The 18,715-nt window shown below is 45.8% G+C and overlaps 1 protein-coding gene across 1 annotated transcript in view; it reads right to left on the reverse strand.

Moving 5' to 3' along the window:
* MAN2B1 (mannosidase alpha class 2B member 1) overlaps window positions 1-18,715 on the reverse strand; it is a 90,897-nt gene that overhangs the window by 24,815 nt on the left and 47,367 nt on the right. The window contains exons 8-15 of the mRNA XM_068274207.1: window positions 15,266-15,348; window positions 15,070-15,190; window positions 14,330-14,408; window positions 11,821-11,930; window positions 11,596-11,703; window positions 8,002-8,118; window positions 3,412-3,597; window positions 1,682-1,779 (exon numbers count right to left, since the gene is read on the reverse strand). Of these exons, the coding sequence (XP_068130308.1) occupies window positions 1,682-1,779; window positions 3,412-3,597; window positions 8,002-8,118; window positions 11,596-11,703; window positions 11,821-11,930; window positions 14,330-14,408; window positions 15,070-15,190; window positions 15,266-15,348 (902 nt within the window). The remainder of the gene's footprint in view (window positions 1-1,681; window positions 1,780-3,411; window positions 3,598-8,001; window positions 8,119-11,595; window positions 11,704-11,820; window positions 11,931-14,329; window positions 14,409-15,069; window positions 15,191-15,265; window positions 15,349-18,715) is intronic.

Consider the following 18,715-nt stretch of genomic DNA (forward strand, 5'->3'; position numbering starts at 1 on the left):
GGTCGTTCGTAAACCGGGGACTACCTGTATAGTGCTTTTCTCCCGTCATACTCCAATCGCTCAAGAGCTGCAGCCACTGGCATGCACTCAAGTGGCCACCCTGCAGTGTGAGGGAGTCTTGCCTTGAACTCCTTACCGAATAGGTACTGACCTTAGCCAGATTCAAACAGTGGTCTTCCATGTCAAAGGCGGTGCCCTTAGCCAGTACACTATCCAGCCACTAAACTCTAGAGGCAAACAATAGTGCAGCCATGGCGAGTACCTTACATGACCACTAGAGGCCTCTAGTGTTTATCACGTGACACAGCTGCTCAGGGAGAGAAGAGACAGGGAAAGGCATCCGGCGGTGCAAAGAAGACACGGAAGATAGCGCCGGCAGACAAGTGAGAGTAAAGTCCGCTGCTGCAGCAGTCGTACTAAAAATCGAACACCGCTGGCGATGCACTCCTGACCCGCGGGCGATCAAGCAATAGCTTCTGTCTGGAGCAATGGATCAAAATCTATTTCGGCCAAAAATTGATAGTTAATCATTTGGTTGTTCCAGGCAGTTTATGGGTTTTTTAGGACATTGAAATGATGAGTTTTTTTTATTATACTGCCACCTACATCGGCTGTGGGTAAGATTAATAAGGCTACATTCCCACTGCTGGGCTGAGGCTAACAGACCTATAAGGCTAATGATGTGCTCTTTTGCAATGCAGAGGGCGGGAACCCGACAGAGCAGCGCAAAGGTGATGTCATACGGCGAAAACAGCTGTTGGGTAATGCTGCAAACATGCTGGATTATTTGTCAGAGACGGTCGTTATCTACCTTTAATCTAGCTTGTGTACGTGCCTTTAGCCTAGAGCATACATGTCAAACTCCGGCCCGTGGGCCAAATCTGGCCCTCAGAGCCATTAAAATTTGGCCCTCAAGGGGTTTCCCCACTTTGAATTATGTTTGGCCCACTCTGGACCACCAGGGAACATATATTGGGGGTGAAGCCCTAGAACACCAGGGAAGCCATATGGGGTTGGTAGGGGGAAAGCACTAAACACTAGGGAACTGTATAGGGAAGGGTGGGGGCCACTAGACACCAGGGATCTGTGTATGGGAGGGAGAAGCACTAGACTCCAGGGATCTGTATAGGGGAGGGAGGAGAGCAATTGGACACCAGGGAACTTTATAAGGTGGCCAGTAGACACTGAGATTGGCATGCGATTAGGTCCCAGTGTTCAATGTTGTCCCACTTTGTATTGGAGTTTGACACTCCTGGCCTAGAGTAAGAGTTATGGCTAAAGGTGGGTTTTACCGCATACATGTAATTAAGATGCCAGGAAATTTGGGTGCAGGGTAAAGCCGAAAAATGGCTCACTCTGCTGCTGCAAGAGTCCCGGCGGCGTTAAATTACCATTCCCCCTCCAGGTCGCCATGAATAGTAGGGAAAGATGTAATTTGGCTGTTGCCAACGGCCAAATTACGCCATTTTTATAGTAATTTCGGCTCAGTTTTTTACTGTACCCAAATTACTGACTGAGACCCATTACAGCCGCAATTCAAATTATGGCCTATGGTGGCTATGACTGCACCCATTTCCCTGCGCCATTTTTGCTCCCATTTTTGCTCCAGGGAGGATTAAGCTCAGTGTGAACACAAAGAAGGAAAGAAGCCAGATGAGAAATATCCATAAGATACTCTTACCAGTAGAAGCTCTGTGTTACAGGCAGAGAGATCTGATTTTCCAGATTGTGAATTCTACTGATTAATCCAGTTTCCGGGTCAAACTCCACTCTGTAAAACTGAAGAGTAAAGGAGGATCAGTAATACAAAAGGCACATTTTAAAAGGGAGGTAAGATGCTTACCTCAGTGGTGGGAACCCTCAGGAATCCTCCTGCAGTCCATTATTCCAGTGCAGGGTCCCGCTATGCCTATTCAACAAAAACATATCAAACAGGTTTCGTCTGACCACGCTCCCGGCAGTGGATGAACGCAAACAAAGCGCTTGTGTGCAGAGGAAAGACGCTCATTCTACTGGGATTGTGCAGACCTTACATGCACATGCCCAGTCTGCATTCGCTTGTCCAGAGTCAGAAGTGCGGCCAGAAGATAAAGAGGGACCCAGCACTGGAGGAGAATCCAAGAAACCTGTGGACCATCTGGAGGTTTATCACTACCTAGGCCAAATTCTAAATCCTGCCCCTACAGGTTTCCCGCCTCCCCCTCTCTATTAACATAAATACAACATACATCACTACTGAGGCAAGTATCTAACTCCTCCCCTCACAGGTTCCCTGCCTCTCTTCCCTCCCCCCAGTAACAAATACAACATACATCACTTCATAAAACAAAGAACAGATCTAGATAGGCTTATACACAGGTGGCCATACACTGAGGCTCGGTTCCCACTTGCGCCGGATCCTGCGCGGCCAGTGGGAGCAGACAGTGTAGTATCCACTCCAATGGTCCGCTGTGGTCTGGCTCTAGCCCTGGGCAGATGCATTACTCATAGACTACATGGGGAAATTAACGCCTCCACCTTCCTGAGATTATCGTGGACTGCACAAATGTGCGGCCAACATACCACAATGGATCTCACAGTTCCATTGCACACTGACAAGTGTGAACGGTTCCTATTAAGAAAATAGAAGCTGTTCGCTGTCCGCTTTGCGATGAGTGGCGAATGGACAAAAAAAAAATGCCTATTCTCAGCGGGAAGTGGGAACACAGCCTAATAAATGGCCACCAGATTTGACCATCAGATCGATCCCTTTCAGATGAAATCTGATCTTAGACGGATCGAATCCTTCCACACACTGTACACAGATTTTCTATAGATTTCACCATGAAATCTATTGAAAATCTGTGGAGCTACAACCCTGCCTGCCGGGCCCCCAGACCTCTCCCATCTAATGTGCTTTCACTCCCGGGCCGCGTGGAGTGTTGGCAGTGGAGCCTTTACTATCCTGTTCGCTGACTGGCACCAGCAGACAGAGTGTAAACTCTGCTGCCAACACGCTGCATGTCAGTTGTCCCACAAACACAACTACTTGTTCCCCTGTAGCCCAATCCCCACCTTGTAGGGTAGCACCAGGAGCAGTTTAATATTTACTTCCTCCAGCGCCGCGTCTCCTCTGTTCTTCCTGGCAGCTGCTTGCACTGGCTCCTGATCATGTGACGAGCATCAGAAGCCATAGTGCGGCAGCGCACAGAAGCAAGGAAGAACAGAAGGGACCGGGCACAGTGCTGGAGCAGGAGAATATTACACTACTCCACTGCACTATTCAGCAGAAAATAGAGGAGTAGTGGGCCCCGAGGCACCCCTCAAACCACAGGGATATAGTTCTGCCACTGGAAACACAGCCTTACCACACTTTTCAAAACCAAAACATTTTCCTGGAATGATGTAATCACATCATGATATAGGATATACCTTATTCTCAATCATCAATGGCTGTTTCTGCACCTTAGGATGGAAGAACCTCTCCTGAGCGGAGACCTTCTCTACTGTGAACTTGCTGAAGCCCAGCGGAGGGATCTGGGTTGGGAAAATCAATTCTCGTTCCCCGTGACCTCTGTCTCTACGAATGTCTTTAGTGAACTGGGAAACGGGAACGACCTGTGAATGAGAAAGAGGTCAAAGCTCGCCCCAAAAACTGCAGACAAGAAAGGTTACGGCATTTAGCAGAAGGCAGGGGACCCAACAAGTACACTGCACCACAATAACTTTCATCAGTCTGACATGCTGCTCTTGGAAGGGCAGCAGATGGCCACACAATGTGAATTGTAGTACGTAGTAGTTAGTGAAGACTGGATGCAGGGAATAAGAGATGCTTGCTAAGGGCTCTTTCACACTAGAGGCCTTTTTCGGCGTTTTACCGCCACGGCCATAGTTCGCGTTTTCCATGGTAAAATGAAAGTCCATAGACTTTCAATTTACCTTTCACACTTAATGCCCCGTTTTTTGAGCATTGCGTTTTAAGGCTCCCCGGCGCTTTTTCTGGGCCGACCACAGCGTTTCAATGATAGTCAATGGAAAATGCAAACTACAGCTTTTTTTAAAAACGTTTCACCGCTGAAACCCCCCCCCCTCCCCCCCGAATTTAATGATTAAAAAAAAAACAACAAAAAATAAAAAAAAAAACACTTTTTTAGAGCTGTAAAACTCTTTGAAAACTATATGGAAAAGCTATGTATTGGCGTTAAAAAGCATAAAAACATCAAAAACGCTGACTGCAAAAGGCAGCGTTTTAGCCTTTTCTACCGCAGCCTCTAGTGTGAAAGAGCCCTAAGAGGCTATGAATTCTGGCTTGCAAGCAAATTTGATGCATCTGTAGGTTTGTACACACACACACCAGATCAAAATTGTCAGTTTTCAGTGACAATGGATCCACGAATCTCCCCGACCACTAAACACAAAGGATCAAGTATTGTGCTAGTCCAGTCAGACTTCCTGATCTGCTGCATGCTTGTTCAGGGTCTGTGGCTATGAGTATCAGAGACAGAAAATCAGCAGGACAGACAGGCAATGTGCATTCTTCAAAAGGAAATAAATATGTCAGCCTCCATATCCCTCTCACTTCAGGTGCGCTTTAAAGGGGGAACTGAAGAGAGAGGTATACGGAGGCTGCCATATTTATTTCCTGTTAAGCAATACCAGTTGCCTGGCAGCCCTGCTGATCCTCTGCCTCTACTACTATTAGCCATAGCCCCTGAACAAGCATGGAGCAGATCAGGTGTTTCAGACTTTAAAGTCAGATCTGACAAGACTAGCTGCATGCTTGTTTCTGGTGTTATTCAGATACTACTGCAGAGAAATAGACCAGCAGGGCTGCCAGGTAACTGGTATTGATTAAAAGGAAATAAATATGGCAGCCTCCGTATACCTCTTACTTCAGTTCCCTTTTAAAGAGAACTTGAGATGGGGATAATGGCAGTATTTATACTTACCTGGGGCTTCCTCCAGCCCAATGAGTTCTGTGGGCTCCCTCACTGTCCTCTCTGGTAGCTCCATTCAATTGTAAAAGCTCCTGATATTGTAGACAGCTACGCTCCTCTGCGCATGCGTGGCCCAGCCGTGCACGCACCTCCTGTCGTGCTCCCGGGCACGGGGAGCGTGGGGCTGGCTGTGCAAGCGCAGGGATCATTGGGCTGGAGGAAGCCCCAGATAAGTATAATTACAGCCATTATGTATGTCTTAGGTACCCTTTACAATTTAATGCCTTCCTCATAAATCTGTTAATTAGCTATTCACGTCCGCATAGCAAGCTTGACTAATGTGCATTTAGTCTGGAATCTTATTTGACTTTTTTTTTTTTTTTTTTTTTTTACCAGAGAATGATGTACCTTAAAGGGACACCTAAGTCAGGAATAAAAATAAAAAAAAAAAAAAAAAATCAGTTTTACTCACCTGGGGCTTCTACCAGCCCCCTGCAGCCATCCTGTGCCCAGTCACTCACGGAGCCTCCGGTCCCCCGCTGCCAGCTAGTTTCGTTTTCGCTAACAGGGAGTTGGCGGGCTTTCTGTGCCTGCGCAGGCCTGGCCACACGTAACCTTCATGTTCCCGTCCTCAATAGCGTCCTGCACAGGCGCAGGACGCTATTGTGGACTGGAACGCGAACAAAAATACGCGTGACCAGGCCGGTCAGTGAAAAAAAAAAAAAAAAAACTAGCTGACAGGGGGACTAGAGGCTCCATGAGTGACTGCGAGGGCACAGGACGGCTGCAGGGGGCTGGTAGAAGCCCCAGGTGAGTAAAACTGATTTTTTTATTCCTGGTTCAAGTGTCCCTTTAACCACTTCAGCCTTCAGTGCTTTTTCACCTAATGCATCAGAGCAACTTTCACTCCCATTCATTCGCTAATAACTATCACTGCTTATCACAAAATGATCTACAGTAGTTCTTGTTTTTTCCACTACCATTTAGGCTATCTTTGGGTGGTACATTTTGCTAAGAATTTTATTCTAAATCCATTTTTACAGGAATATTAAGAAAAAAAATGGAAAAATTCATTTCTCAGTTTGCGCCATTATAGTTTTAAATTAAGACGCGTTACCATAATTCAAACCCATGTATTTTATTTGCCCATTTATCCTGGTTATTACACCGTTTAAATTATGTCCCTATCACAATGTATGGCGCCGATATTTTATTTGGAAATAAAGGTGCACTTCTTTCACTAATTACAAGCCCATAATAAAAAGTAACAGTAATATACCTTATTGACATGCATAATAAAGTTAAATCCCTAAGGCAACAATTTAATGTTTTTTTTTTTTTATTGTATACATTACAGGTAAGGTTAATTTTAAAAGTAAAAAAAGGCTTTTAATGGGATTTTTTTAAATGTAATTTTACTATTTGGCCACAAGATGTCCCTGCGGCTGTCTTCCATTTGCGTAGCTTTACTGTGCAAAAACGGAAGCAACGTGTGGATATGTTTATGAATGACGGAGCCGTCTCAGACGGCGTTGGTCTTTCATACAGGGACTCCGATCAATGAATAGAAACTGAGTTCCCATTCATGGATCTCCGGGCTAACGGGCGGAGACGAGAACGTGCGCGGGACCGCGCGCAATCACCTGCGGTGAGAGCGGCAGCAGGAACAGCATTTTGGACGTGTTTCCCCGAAAAAAAATACACGGTCTTATAATTTGTCTTTCAAAATTTGTGCTAGGTCTTATTTTCGGGGAGGTCTTAAATTCTATGATGGTAGCCAAATAGATTCCCCCTACCCGCCCGCTACCTTTACCTCCCCTGCTCTCGCTGCTGTCCCCCTTGTTAAAGTCCGGAAGCTTCTCCTGATTATTCCTGTCATTCACACCGCCTGCCCGCCCACTCTTTTCCTCCACTGCTCTCGCTGCTGTCCCCCTTGTTAAAGTCCAGAATCCTCTGCTGATTATTCATGTCATTCACACCGCAGATTAGCGATGAGTCGCGGTGAAAGCCACTACAGGAATGTATCCGGTAACAGCGCCAATAGGAAGTAAACAGATCACTTCCTGTATAGGGCGGCGCTGTTACCTGATACATTCCTGTAGCTGCTTTCACTGTGAGTCACCGCTAATTTGCGGTGTGATTAACGACAGGCATAATCAGCAGAGGATTCCGGACTTCAACGAGGGGACAGCAGCGAGAGCAGGGGAGGTAAAGGGTACGGGCGTGCAAGCGAGCAGGAGCAGGTCTGCCACTAGGTTTTATATTAGGGGGATGTCTTATATTTCGAGCATACTCGAAATATATGGGGTGTCTTACTTTAGGGGCACAGACTAACCAGCAAGCTCATGGTGACCCAGAACTCATTGGGTTGTGTAAGGGACTACAATGGTCCTAAAAGCCCCCTTACTAAGATGTTAAGAAAAACAAAAGTTTGCTTTCCTAAAACAGAAAGAATTTGCGATAATTCAGGTTGGAGTGAGCTCGAGCTCACTCCAACCTGAATTATCGCAAATTCTTTCTGTTTTAGGAAAGCAAACTTGTTTTTCTTAACATCTTAGTAAGGGGGCTTTTAGGACCATTGTAGTCCCTTACACAACCCAATGAGTTCTGGGTCACCATGAGCTTGCTGGTTAGTCTGTGCCTCTCGGATTTACAAGCCCTACTCCATAGAGCCAAATTAATCCATGCCATGCACTGATGAGGATCAAACAATCCGAAACAGTCTGTATGCATGTTGGATTATTATGGCTCTGTACATATTAACAAGCTGACACATCATTGCATTCCAGCGGTTCTGGAGGTGTGTTTAGCTTCTAAGGGTACAATGGTTAATTTGCATATATTCAGCAGTGGTGCCTGGGAGACATCTCGAGCTCACTCCAACCTGAATTATCGCAAATTCTTTCTGTTTTAGGAAAGCAAACTTTTGTTTTACTTTAGGGGGAGGTCTTAAATTTGGGGAAAGACGGTAGTAGCCATGTCCAAAATGTAGTAAAAGTAGTTAAACTCCTGCACACATCTGATTTTTATTATAGGCAGTTTTATGGAACCATACTTTTAAATAGCAGCGTTATTTGTAGCTTACCTCACTTGGAATGGATTCTCCAGAAGGACCTTTGATCACGTAGGCCGCCCCATTAACAGGAACTCGAACATAATGGGTGACCGTGCGGCCCAAGGGATTGTATATGTATACGCTGAACTGAAGAAGACAAAATACATTACTTGCAACAAAGATCACTCAACTATACATACAGCTTGACTGGTACAAGGTGGTAAATTGACTACTTTATCCACTAGTCAAAAGAAAGAGAATAAAAAAGCATCAGACATGCAAATTTCCACAATGGTAAAGGAAACTAAAGAAATTGAGCAAGGCAAAAACCTCCTGTGTGCGGCCATGCATGAAATATACAGTACAAAACAGGGACTCTAAGGGCTTGTTTCCACTGTTGCGACGCGATTTCGGCCGCATTCCGACGCTTGTAAAAACGCATGCGGATGCGTTTCCACATGCGTTTTTACCCGCGATTTCGCATGGCAGGGTGCCATGCGAAATTAACCATGACACTGCCAGGGCTAAATAAAATTGAAAAAGGTGCGAAATCGCACGCGAAATCGCGGGTAAAAACGCATGTAACAAACGCATGCGTTTTTACTATTAAATACATTAGCGGCGATTCGCACGGATTCCCGACGCAGGCGAAATCGTTGGCTCTTTTGTGCGTTTTTTTCACGCTGAAAAAAACGCACCTCAACAACGCTACAGTGGAAACAGGCCCATCCACTTGTATTACATGTGCGGATCTGCATGCGTTGGACGCATGCAGATTCGCGATAGTGGAAACGAGCCCTGAAGCTCATCTACACATCAAGCAGAAAAACACTTGAGGTTTGCGAGGGGCACATTTTGGACAGAAGGGGTATTGCCAATTATTCAGGTTGCTATGAGCATATAAGGTGTCCCACAATGCATCACTGCTCGATTTGCAAATGATCCCTTTGTTCCCTGAAAGCTAAACACACCTCCAGAGCTGCTGGAATGCAATGATGTGTCAGGGCCAGTTTCCACTATCTGCATGCAGATTCGCATAACCAATACAAGTAAATGGGCCTGTTTCCACTTGTCAGAAATCCTGTGCGGTTTTGTGTGCAGGAAAAATCTGTATGGCAGAGCCATCAGAATTCACAAACAATGTATTTAATAGGAAATTTGCATGCATTTTCGCTATGCAAATTTTCCATGCGAATTCGCATACGTTTTAGCATAAAATCAATGTAAAAGCCCACAGGCACTGACATGGTTAAATACGCATACTTACTAACGTATGCAAAAACGTACACTAACGAATTTGTGTTAGTGTTAAAATTTGCATCCGCATGCGAATTTGTTCTCACGTTTTCTGCAACTAATTTGCATCGCACAAGTGGAAACGGGCCCTCAGCTTGTTAATATTACAGAGCCACACTTCAACATGCATACTGACTGTCAGATTGGTTGATCCTCAGCGCATGGCATGGATAAGGGCCAGTTTCCACTTGTGCGATGTGAGTTACTCGCGGAAAACGAGTTTGCACGCGGATGTGAATTTTAACGCGAATTCGCGTACAATTCTGCATATGTTAGCAAGTATGTGAATTTAACCATGTCAGTGCCTGTGTGCTTTAACACGGATTTTATGCAAAAACTTACGCAAATTCGCATGGAAAATTCGCATAGCAAAAATGCATGCAAATTTCCTATTAATTACATTGTATGCGAATCGCACACTAGCCTTGCGGTGTGCGAATTCTGATGGCTCTGCACAGAAAAACGCTCTGTTTTCCTGACAAGTGGAAATTGGCTAATTAACTTGGATTGGTAATGCAAATCTGCGTGCAGAAAACGCATGCAGATTCGCAATAGTGGAAACGGGCCCTTAAAGGGAAGGTTCAGGGAGGGTGGTTAAAAAATAAAAATCAATTTCCACTTACCTGGGGCTTCCTCCAGCCCATGGCAGGCAGGAGGTGCCCTCGCCACCGCTCCGCAGGCTCCCGGTGGCCGACCCGACCTGGCCAGGCCGGCTGCCAGGTCGGGCGCTTCTGCGCTCCAAGGCCCGGCACTTCTGCGTCCCACGCCGGCGCGCTGACGTCATCGGACGTCCTCCGGGCTGTACTGCGCAGGCGCAGCAGTTCTGCGCCTGCGCAGTACAGCCCGGCAAACTTCCGATTACGTCAGCGCGCCGGCGTGGGACGCAGAAGTGCCGGGCCTTGGAGCGCAGAAGAGCCCGACCTGGCAGCCGGCCTGGCCAGCCACCGGAGACCACCGGGAGCCTGCGGAGCGGCGGCGAGGGCACCTCCTGCCTGCCACGGGCTGGAGGAAGCCCCAGGTAAATGGAAATTGATTTTTATTTTTTAACCACCCTCCCTGAACCTTCCCTTTAAAGTGAACCTTAAGCCAGAAAAAAGAAGATTTACTCACCTGGGGCTTCTACCAGCCCCCTGCAGCAGTCCTGTGCCCTCGCAGCCACTCACTGATTCTCTGGTCCCCCGCTGCCAGCTAGTTTCGTTTTTGCCAACAGGCCCGACAGGACTGGCCAAGCGTAGCTTTTTCCGCATTCCCGACTGTAATTAGCACTATTGCGTTGCCGCATATCTATGCGTGCGTAATGCGGCAACGCATATTTTTGTACGTGTTGCGGCCCGCAATAGCGCTAATTACAGTCGGGAATGCGGAAAAAGCTACGCGTGGCCAGTCCTGTCGGCAAAAACGAAACTAGCTGGCAGCGGGGGACCAGAGAATCAGTGAGTGGCTGCGAGGGCACAGGACTGCTGCAGGGGGCTGGTAGAAGCCCCAGGTGAGTAAATCTTTTTTTTTTCTGGCTTAAGGTTCACTTTAATGAGGCTCTATGGGGCAGGACTTAACACAGATGGCTACAGATTGCCCAGCAAGATAAACCAGAACTCCCAGGAATGTGTAAGTGGCTGAAAGGGGCTAAAATGCTGTGCAAAACAGAAGTTTGCCAACTTAAAACAGAAGGTATTTGCAATTCTTCAGATTGGAGTGAGCATAGGTCTCCCATGATGCATCACTTCTGAATATGCTAATGATCCCTTTGTTGTCCCTGGAAACTAAACACGAGAGGGGGGGGGGGGGGGGGTTTCCATTTGAAGCTGTTTCAGTTTTGATTTTTAGTTACTGTATTTTTTGGACTATAAGACGCTCCTGACCATAAGACACACCTAGGTTTAGAGGACAAAAACCAGGGGGAAAAAAAATATATACTAACCCTGGTGCATGGGACATCTTGTGGATTATGCCCCGTGTAACTCTTGCCCCCTTGTACCTCGTGTCTCCCTGTGTTCTCCTCTGTCCCCCTTGCATCCTCCTCTATGCCCCTTTGTGTCCCGTGTCCCCCTCTGCATGGGCACAGTACAGGTAGTCCCCAGCATTACGGCAGGTTGGAGGTTTGGATTGTATAATCCCTGCATTTGGATTATAAGACGCAGTGACTTTTTCCCCACATTTGGGGGATAAAAAGTGAGCGAGTCTTATAGTCCCAAAAATACATGTAACAGAAGCTGTCATTGCCTCCTTCCATATGAATTTTGTTTAGTCAGGCAGCCTATTAAACAGATGTTACACCACTAATAGGCGTGGCCTCCCGCCACATGAGGCAGTGACAGGAAGTTCACTCACGGATGTAGACGTCTCTGTTACTGGACACACGCTGATATTCAGAAGTCTGCAAAACACAAAGTTCTCCTTGCTTCCGGCCAGACTGGCGAGAGCATTACTGACCACCACCTGTTTCAGACAGTGGAAAGAAAGTAAGAAAATAAAAAGAGAATTATACCAGTTCAATAAAAATATATATGATAAAGCATACATTTCAGGTAAATTAAAAATCACATCACAAAATACCTGGCAGGCATCCAGCCCTCTTGTTAGCCGCAGAGTGTAGTCATCATTCACATGCTGCTTCGCTGTCCCAGTTACAGCATCATGGTGCTGAGCCACGCCCATCGCCCGTCCTAAGATACACAGACACTGATTCACAGAGCACTCAGGAAAAGAGCTGCGGTAATAAGCAGGACTGCAGAGTCACGGGGGCAGACTTCTGGGTTAGTAGAATGTACTCACTCCCAATAAACTTACAATTGCACATACGTGAATATAAACCAGTTAGACTAGACTAGAGCATAAACTGAGCCGCATAATTCCAACCTGGGAAAACATTTTTGTTTTACATTTGTATTTAGTTTAAAACTATAAAGGATACCAAATATAAGTTCTTTCTTAAAGCAGCAGGGACAGCCAAACTATCCCAGGAAAAACAAAAAAACCCACATATAAGTAGATAACTAATTGTTTTACTTACTGTCCACGTTTTGAATTCAGTAAATTTTGTATAGGAAATGAAGAGAAAACAGTTCCTGGCATTTTCCATCTTAACTCCCTCTGACTGAAGCCAATCCTGATGTCATTTCCTCCCTCACTTTTTTTCCTCCTAGAAACTGTACTGTCATAACTAGCTTGCTTTGTAAACACGTGAGCATAGTATAGATCAGATTTCAGCAGCTCATTGAAATGCTCTCAGCCAACCAGTGAGGAGCAGGAATGTGGGAGGGGTGATGACAAGCTTCCTTCAATGTACCAAATAGAGTGGGCTGACTGGGAAGATTTATGGCAGCAGAAACATTTCTGAACAGATTGGAGCTCTTGCAATGCAGGGCAAGGTTGCAGGCTGCATAATAAAACACACAGCAATGGGTAAATGGAATTTGATTTTGCGGCTGACAAACTCTCTTTAAAGCGGGATTGTCGGGCACAAAAACAAATTCCATTTACCCATTGCTGTGTGTTTTTTATCTAGTCTACATGCAGTCTGCATTGAAAGCATTACAGTATAATCATAAATGTTTCTCAGCCTGGCTCTTTTCCGGTACATTGCAGAGGAGAGAGAACCTTGTTATCTCCCCTCACACACTCCCTCACTGATTGGCTGAGGGCAGTTCAGTGTGACACAAGGCTGAAACAGGAAATACACCTCACCCCTCTGCAGAAGCTGCTGAAATACGATCTATGCTGTGCTCACATGTTTACAAGGCAAGCTAGATATGACAGTGCAGTTTCTAGGAGAGAAAAAAAAGCATAAGGGAGGAAAGGACATCGGGGCTGGCTTCAGTCAGAAGCAGTAAAGATTGAAAATGCCTGGAACAGTTTTCTCTTTAAGTCACTGAAATAAACAAAAAACAAAACTAAAAACAAAACACGTTGACAGTACAATACATATGCTATGTAAGTAGAACAAGTATTTACTTAGATATGTGTTTTTATTCCTGGGATAGTATGGCGGTCCCTGCTGCTTTAAAGGACAACTGAAGCAAGAGGAATATGAAGGCTGCCATATTTATTTCCTTTAAAGCAATACCAGTTGCCCGACTGGCTATCCTGCTGATCCTCTGCCTCTAATACTCTGTCATAGACCCTGAACAAGCATGCAGCTGATCAGGTGTTTCTGACATTGTCAGGTCGGACAAGATTAGCCTTTCTGGTGTTATTCAGACACTACTGCAGCCGAATAGATCACAGCAGGGCTGCCAGGCAACTGGTATGGGTTAAAAAAAAATAAATATGGCATCCTCCATATCCCTCTCACTACAGTTGTCCTTTAAGTAAAAAGCCAGAACAGCATTGCTATATAATTGAGAACTAAGCATTAAAGTACCAGAGCGGAGGGAACCTAAAGATTTAATACTCACCCGAAGCTTCCTCAAGCACTATGAGCACGTGCGAGTCCCTCACCGTCCTCCCGTGGTCTGCTGATCAGCCGCGATCAGCCCCAGTAATAGGCTCAGTGGGGATCAGTCTGGGCTACTGTGCATATTGCACTGGGATACTGTAATAGGGGGTTTCAGGGGTAATAAGACACATGAGCTGGCTGGGTTACTGTAATAAGGGGTTACAGGGTTAATAAGACACTCAGGAGCTGGGTTACTGTAATAAGGGGTTACAGGGGTAATATGACACTCAGGGGCTGGGTTACTGTAATAAGGTGTTACAGGGGTAATAAGACACTCAGGAGCTGGGTTACTGTAATAAGGGCTTACAGGGTTAATAAGACACTCAGGAGCTGGGTTACTGCAATAAGGGGTTACAGGGGGTAATAAGACACTCAGGAGCTGGGTAACTGTAATAAGGGGTTACAGGGATAATAAGACACTCAGGGGCTGGGTTACTGTAATAAGGGGTTACAGGGGTAATAAGACACTCAGGAGCTGGTTACTGTAATAAGGGGTTACAGGGGTAATAGGACACTCAGGGGCTGGGGCATTGTGATCAGACACAGGAGTACCATGAGTAGTAATAGGACAGTCAGGGCAGGAGTCAGGTTCATGTACAGTGATGCTGAAATAATGAGAAGACTCACTGAGCTCTAAGCTACTGCTGGTCCCGTATGGTCCGTGTGTTGCTGCTGATCCAGCCAAAGCCTCCAGCTGGTTACAAACCTATTGTTCAGGAAGAAAAGGCACAGTGAATGCAGGCAGCATGACTTACCAGGACTTACTTATCACTAAGACACATCTGAGGAAAATACTGTTCTCGCCACAAATATATGCAACCAGATTCCCTTTATATTTAAAGGGAACCTGAGATGGGCTTATAAAGAGAAAATATACATACGCAGGATTCCTCCAGCCCCCTCTGGCCTGATCGCTCTCACTCCATCCACTTCCAACTCCCCGTTCCTCCATAATTGGCCCTGGAAATTTCTCTGGTCTGGGGCCAACCCAACTGTGCATGCATGGCCTAGCGGCGCATGCACTGCTGCCATGTTCATGTCGCCAAAAGTGTTCTGCACATGCGCAGTACTACTACACAGGCACAGAGTGCTCCCGGCTCCGGGAGTGAGACAGGTGAGCGAACCTAGCCACACTGCACTTGCGCCGACTGGCCCTGACTGGAGGATTTTCTGGGGCCAGTTACAGGTGAAGGAGGAGGCGACTGAGGACAAAGAGAGCAATTAGGCTGGAGAGGGCTGGAGGAAGCCACAGGTATGTATATATTTTAAAAGTGGTCCCATCTCACATACACTAAGTAAATGAGAAGATGTGATTGGCCTTTCAAACACAGTGACTCTTTCTGAGGTCCTGGCCCTTAAGAATTCACCTGCAGGAAGTTGTTACTGAGTCTTTCGTAGCCTTTAAAGGCTGGTCGGCTTGTGAAGTATCCCGTCCAGAACATGTGAGCCCCGTCCGCATATGGGAAGAAGTCATCCATCTTTACAGGCCTGGAAGAAGCATAAATCTGGTTATTTCATGTAGAGTATGTGAGAAGCTGATCAGTATAGTTGTCCTGTCCTCACCAGCTCTGGTTGGCCCGGTTTAGAGCGCTGAGGTAGCAGCTTGGAGTGGAGTACAGCACATTCACTTTACTGCCCTTTGCTTGCTGGAGAGAGAAAAGAAAAAATTTGTTGGAGTATCCCATCCCTCATGTGTGTTAAAAGGAAACCTGAAGTGTGAGGGAAATGGAGGCCAACGTAGAGAAAGAATCGCACACCTGCACTAAGCTGCTGCTGGATCACAGAGCAATTGTAATTCACAAAATCAAAGTTGGGGTCCGCACACAGACTTGTTTTGAAACAGTGTACTGTTTATTGTCCCATCACACACGTACATACAGGTTCCCTTTGTCAAGGCTAATACAGATACACATATAACCTATACTTGGGGCACCTACCCATCTAACCTATACTGGGGGCACCTACCCATCTAACCTATACTGGGGGCGCCTACCCATCTAACCTATACTGGGGGCGCCTACCCATCTAACCTATACTGGGGGCGCCTACCCATCTAACCTATACTGGGGGCGCCTACCCATCTAACCTATACTGGGGGCGCCTACCCATCTAACCTATACTGGGGGCACCTACCCATCTAACCTATACTGGGGGCGCCTACCCATCTAACCTATACTGGTGGCAACTATACTGGCTACCTATAATGGAGGCACCTACCTAGCTAACCTATACTGGGGGCATCCACCTAGCTAACCTGTACTGGGGGCACCGCTCTATCTAACCTATACTGGGGGCATCTATACTGGCTACCTATACTGAAGGCATCTACCTGGCTAACCTATTCTGGGGGAAATTATACTGGGGCACCTATGCCTGGCTACCCATACTGGGGGGACCTATAGCTGGCTACCTATACTGAGTGAAACTAGACCTGGCCTTACCAAAAGCACTTTTATAGTGTATCTAAAATACAAAAACACACCAATGAGCCAGGTGCCGGCCAGGTGAGCTGTAACCCATACAGACGCTAAATAACTGTCAGGCCAAACAATCACAGGCAATGCTAAGCGATGTGAGACAATCAAAAATCAGGCCACATTTCATTAATTCCATTTGTGTGCGAAGATGCACTAGGTTATGAAGAGGTTTTTCCTGCATGAGCAAAGCAACCTTCTGACCGACACCGGTCCCATCTCAGCCACAAGCCAGCCAATATGGGACACTAACCGGCCAGGTCATGCCACATTCTTAGGGAACTCACATCACTGTTCTACACCTCCTCTCTCTCTTTATATTTCCTACTCTTTTCACCAGGATAGACTGGAGGGCATCTGATCCAAAGTATCGCTGCAGAAGCGTTTGAGTGCCATAGACGGCAGCGGATATCACTCTGGTCCTTTCTTTATGGATTCTCTACCTAAGCTCTGCTTTATGCCTGTATATTCATTATACCTACTGTATGTATCCACTATATTTATGCACTAAAATACCACGCTGAGGAAATTAGTTAAACGCACACAATATAATGGCTCTTTAAATTGTGGAGCACGATAAAGGTAAAAGTCACTTAGCTTGGGAATACTTATACACATAAGATTATCGCGCTACAAGCTTAGGGTCCCAGATTGGATGCAGCAAGGCTCAAGCAGAGGAGACCAATAAATACACTCCAAAGGCCACCAGGAGCACACACAAAAAAAAAAAAAAAAAATTCATAGGTAGTACTGAAATGTTCAATATTCCCTTCACCACATCCACCTGTGGATACTTCTCCCGCAGACCAGTACGGAGCAAGGCGACAGGGTTGAAAGGCGGCGCGGACTAGCGTCTTAACTACTTCAGCCTACAGTGTTGTTTCACCTTATGCATCCAAGCAACTTTCACCTCCCATTCATTTGCCAATAACTTTATAACTACTTATCACAATTAACTGATCTATATCTTGTTTTTTCCGCCACCAATTAGGCTTTCTTTGGGTGGTACATTTTGCTAACAATTTTTTTTCTGAATCCATTTGAACAGGAAGATTAAGAAAGAAATGGAAAAATTCATAGTTTTAGTTTTCGGCCATTATAGTTTGAAATTATTACATGCTACTGTAATTAAAACCCATGTATTTTATTTGCCCTTTTGTCCCGGTTATTACACCATTTAAATTATGCCCCTTTCACAATGTATGGCGCCGATATTTTATTTGGAAATAAAGGTACATTTTTTAAATTTGCATCCATCACTATTTACAAACTTATAATTATAAAAAAATTATAGTAATATACGCTCTTGACACGCATTTTCAAAAAGTTCAGATATTTAGGTAACTATGTTGAATTTTTGTGCATAAAGACCGCGGCCTCTGAAAAGAGACTGACGGTTTTTCTGCCGGGGACTTAGATCGATGAATGGGAACCATGTTCCCATTCATTGATCTGGGGGCTATCAGAAGGCGGCGGGAGCGTGCCCAACGCAGTGGCAGCAGTACAGTCTATCTGGACGGATATATCCGTCCAGATAGACGCAAGTGGTTAAACTGACAGAGGCTAATGCGGTGGGAGCAATGTCTTGGGAACACCCCATACGATATGCTGATGATTAGAGGCTGGGAGACTTAAATTGCAGTGGATTATACCCCCGAAGCAATCCATATACCTCTTGTACTACCAGCGTTTCTCAACATTTTATTAGTATGTACCCCTTTTAAAGCCCTGTACTCACCAAGTACCCCCTAGCATAGTAAACATTATCACAAGTACCCCTTGACAATTATATACTTAATCATAGTACATGATAATTGGTTCTGAACAATTTCCAAGCATTTACTGTCGCTTTTACTTAGCTAAAATACTAATTTAGTGTTTAAATAAGATTTATCATTTGCTAAAACTATAAATTTGTTATTCTTGGTTAAGTATGTCAAGCCTAAGTACCCCATGGAACCATCAGAAGTACCCCCTGGGGTACGCGTACCACACGTTGAGAACCTAGGTACTAGAGGACCCCGGGGTCAGTGCGGGCTAAGTGGATAGGTGCCTGTCACTCGGTGTTATTGTGGTCTGCGGGAGAAGTATCCACAGGTGGATGTGGCGAAGGGAATATTGAAAAAACTACCAAAAAAAGAGCCACCAATTAAATGTCAAGAAGGGCCCTTTTCCACTAGCAATCGCTAGCGTTCACGCTGAACGCTAGCGATTGCTGAATCGCAATTAGCGGCGATTACCCGACGTTCGCGGCCGCGATTTTGCTATGCTATGCACTGCATAGCAAAATCGCGGCAAAAGTCGCTCCGCGGCGCGATCGCGATCAAGTAAAAAACGAATCGCGGTAGTGGAAATGACCTACCGCGATTCCTATGTTAAAAAGCAAACCGTAGCGATTGTAAAATCGCTAGCGGTTTGCGTTTTTGCGATTCAGCCAGCGCAAACGCGCTGGTGGAAAAGAAGTGTAAGTCCACCATGATAAGTGTCAGCATAAAGATCCATATATCCAAACAACTAAGAAAAGACATCAGCATGGATG

This window comes from Hyperolius riggenbachi, chromosome 3 (assembly GCF_040937935.1).
Source record: "Hyperolius riggenbachi isolate aHypRig1 chromosome 3, aHypRig1.pri, whole genome shotgun sequence".
Classification (NCBI taxonomy): Eukaryota; Metazoa; Chordata; class Amphibia; order Anura; family Hyperoliidae; genus Hyperolius; species Hyperolius riggenbachi.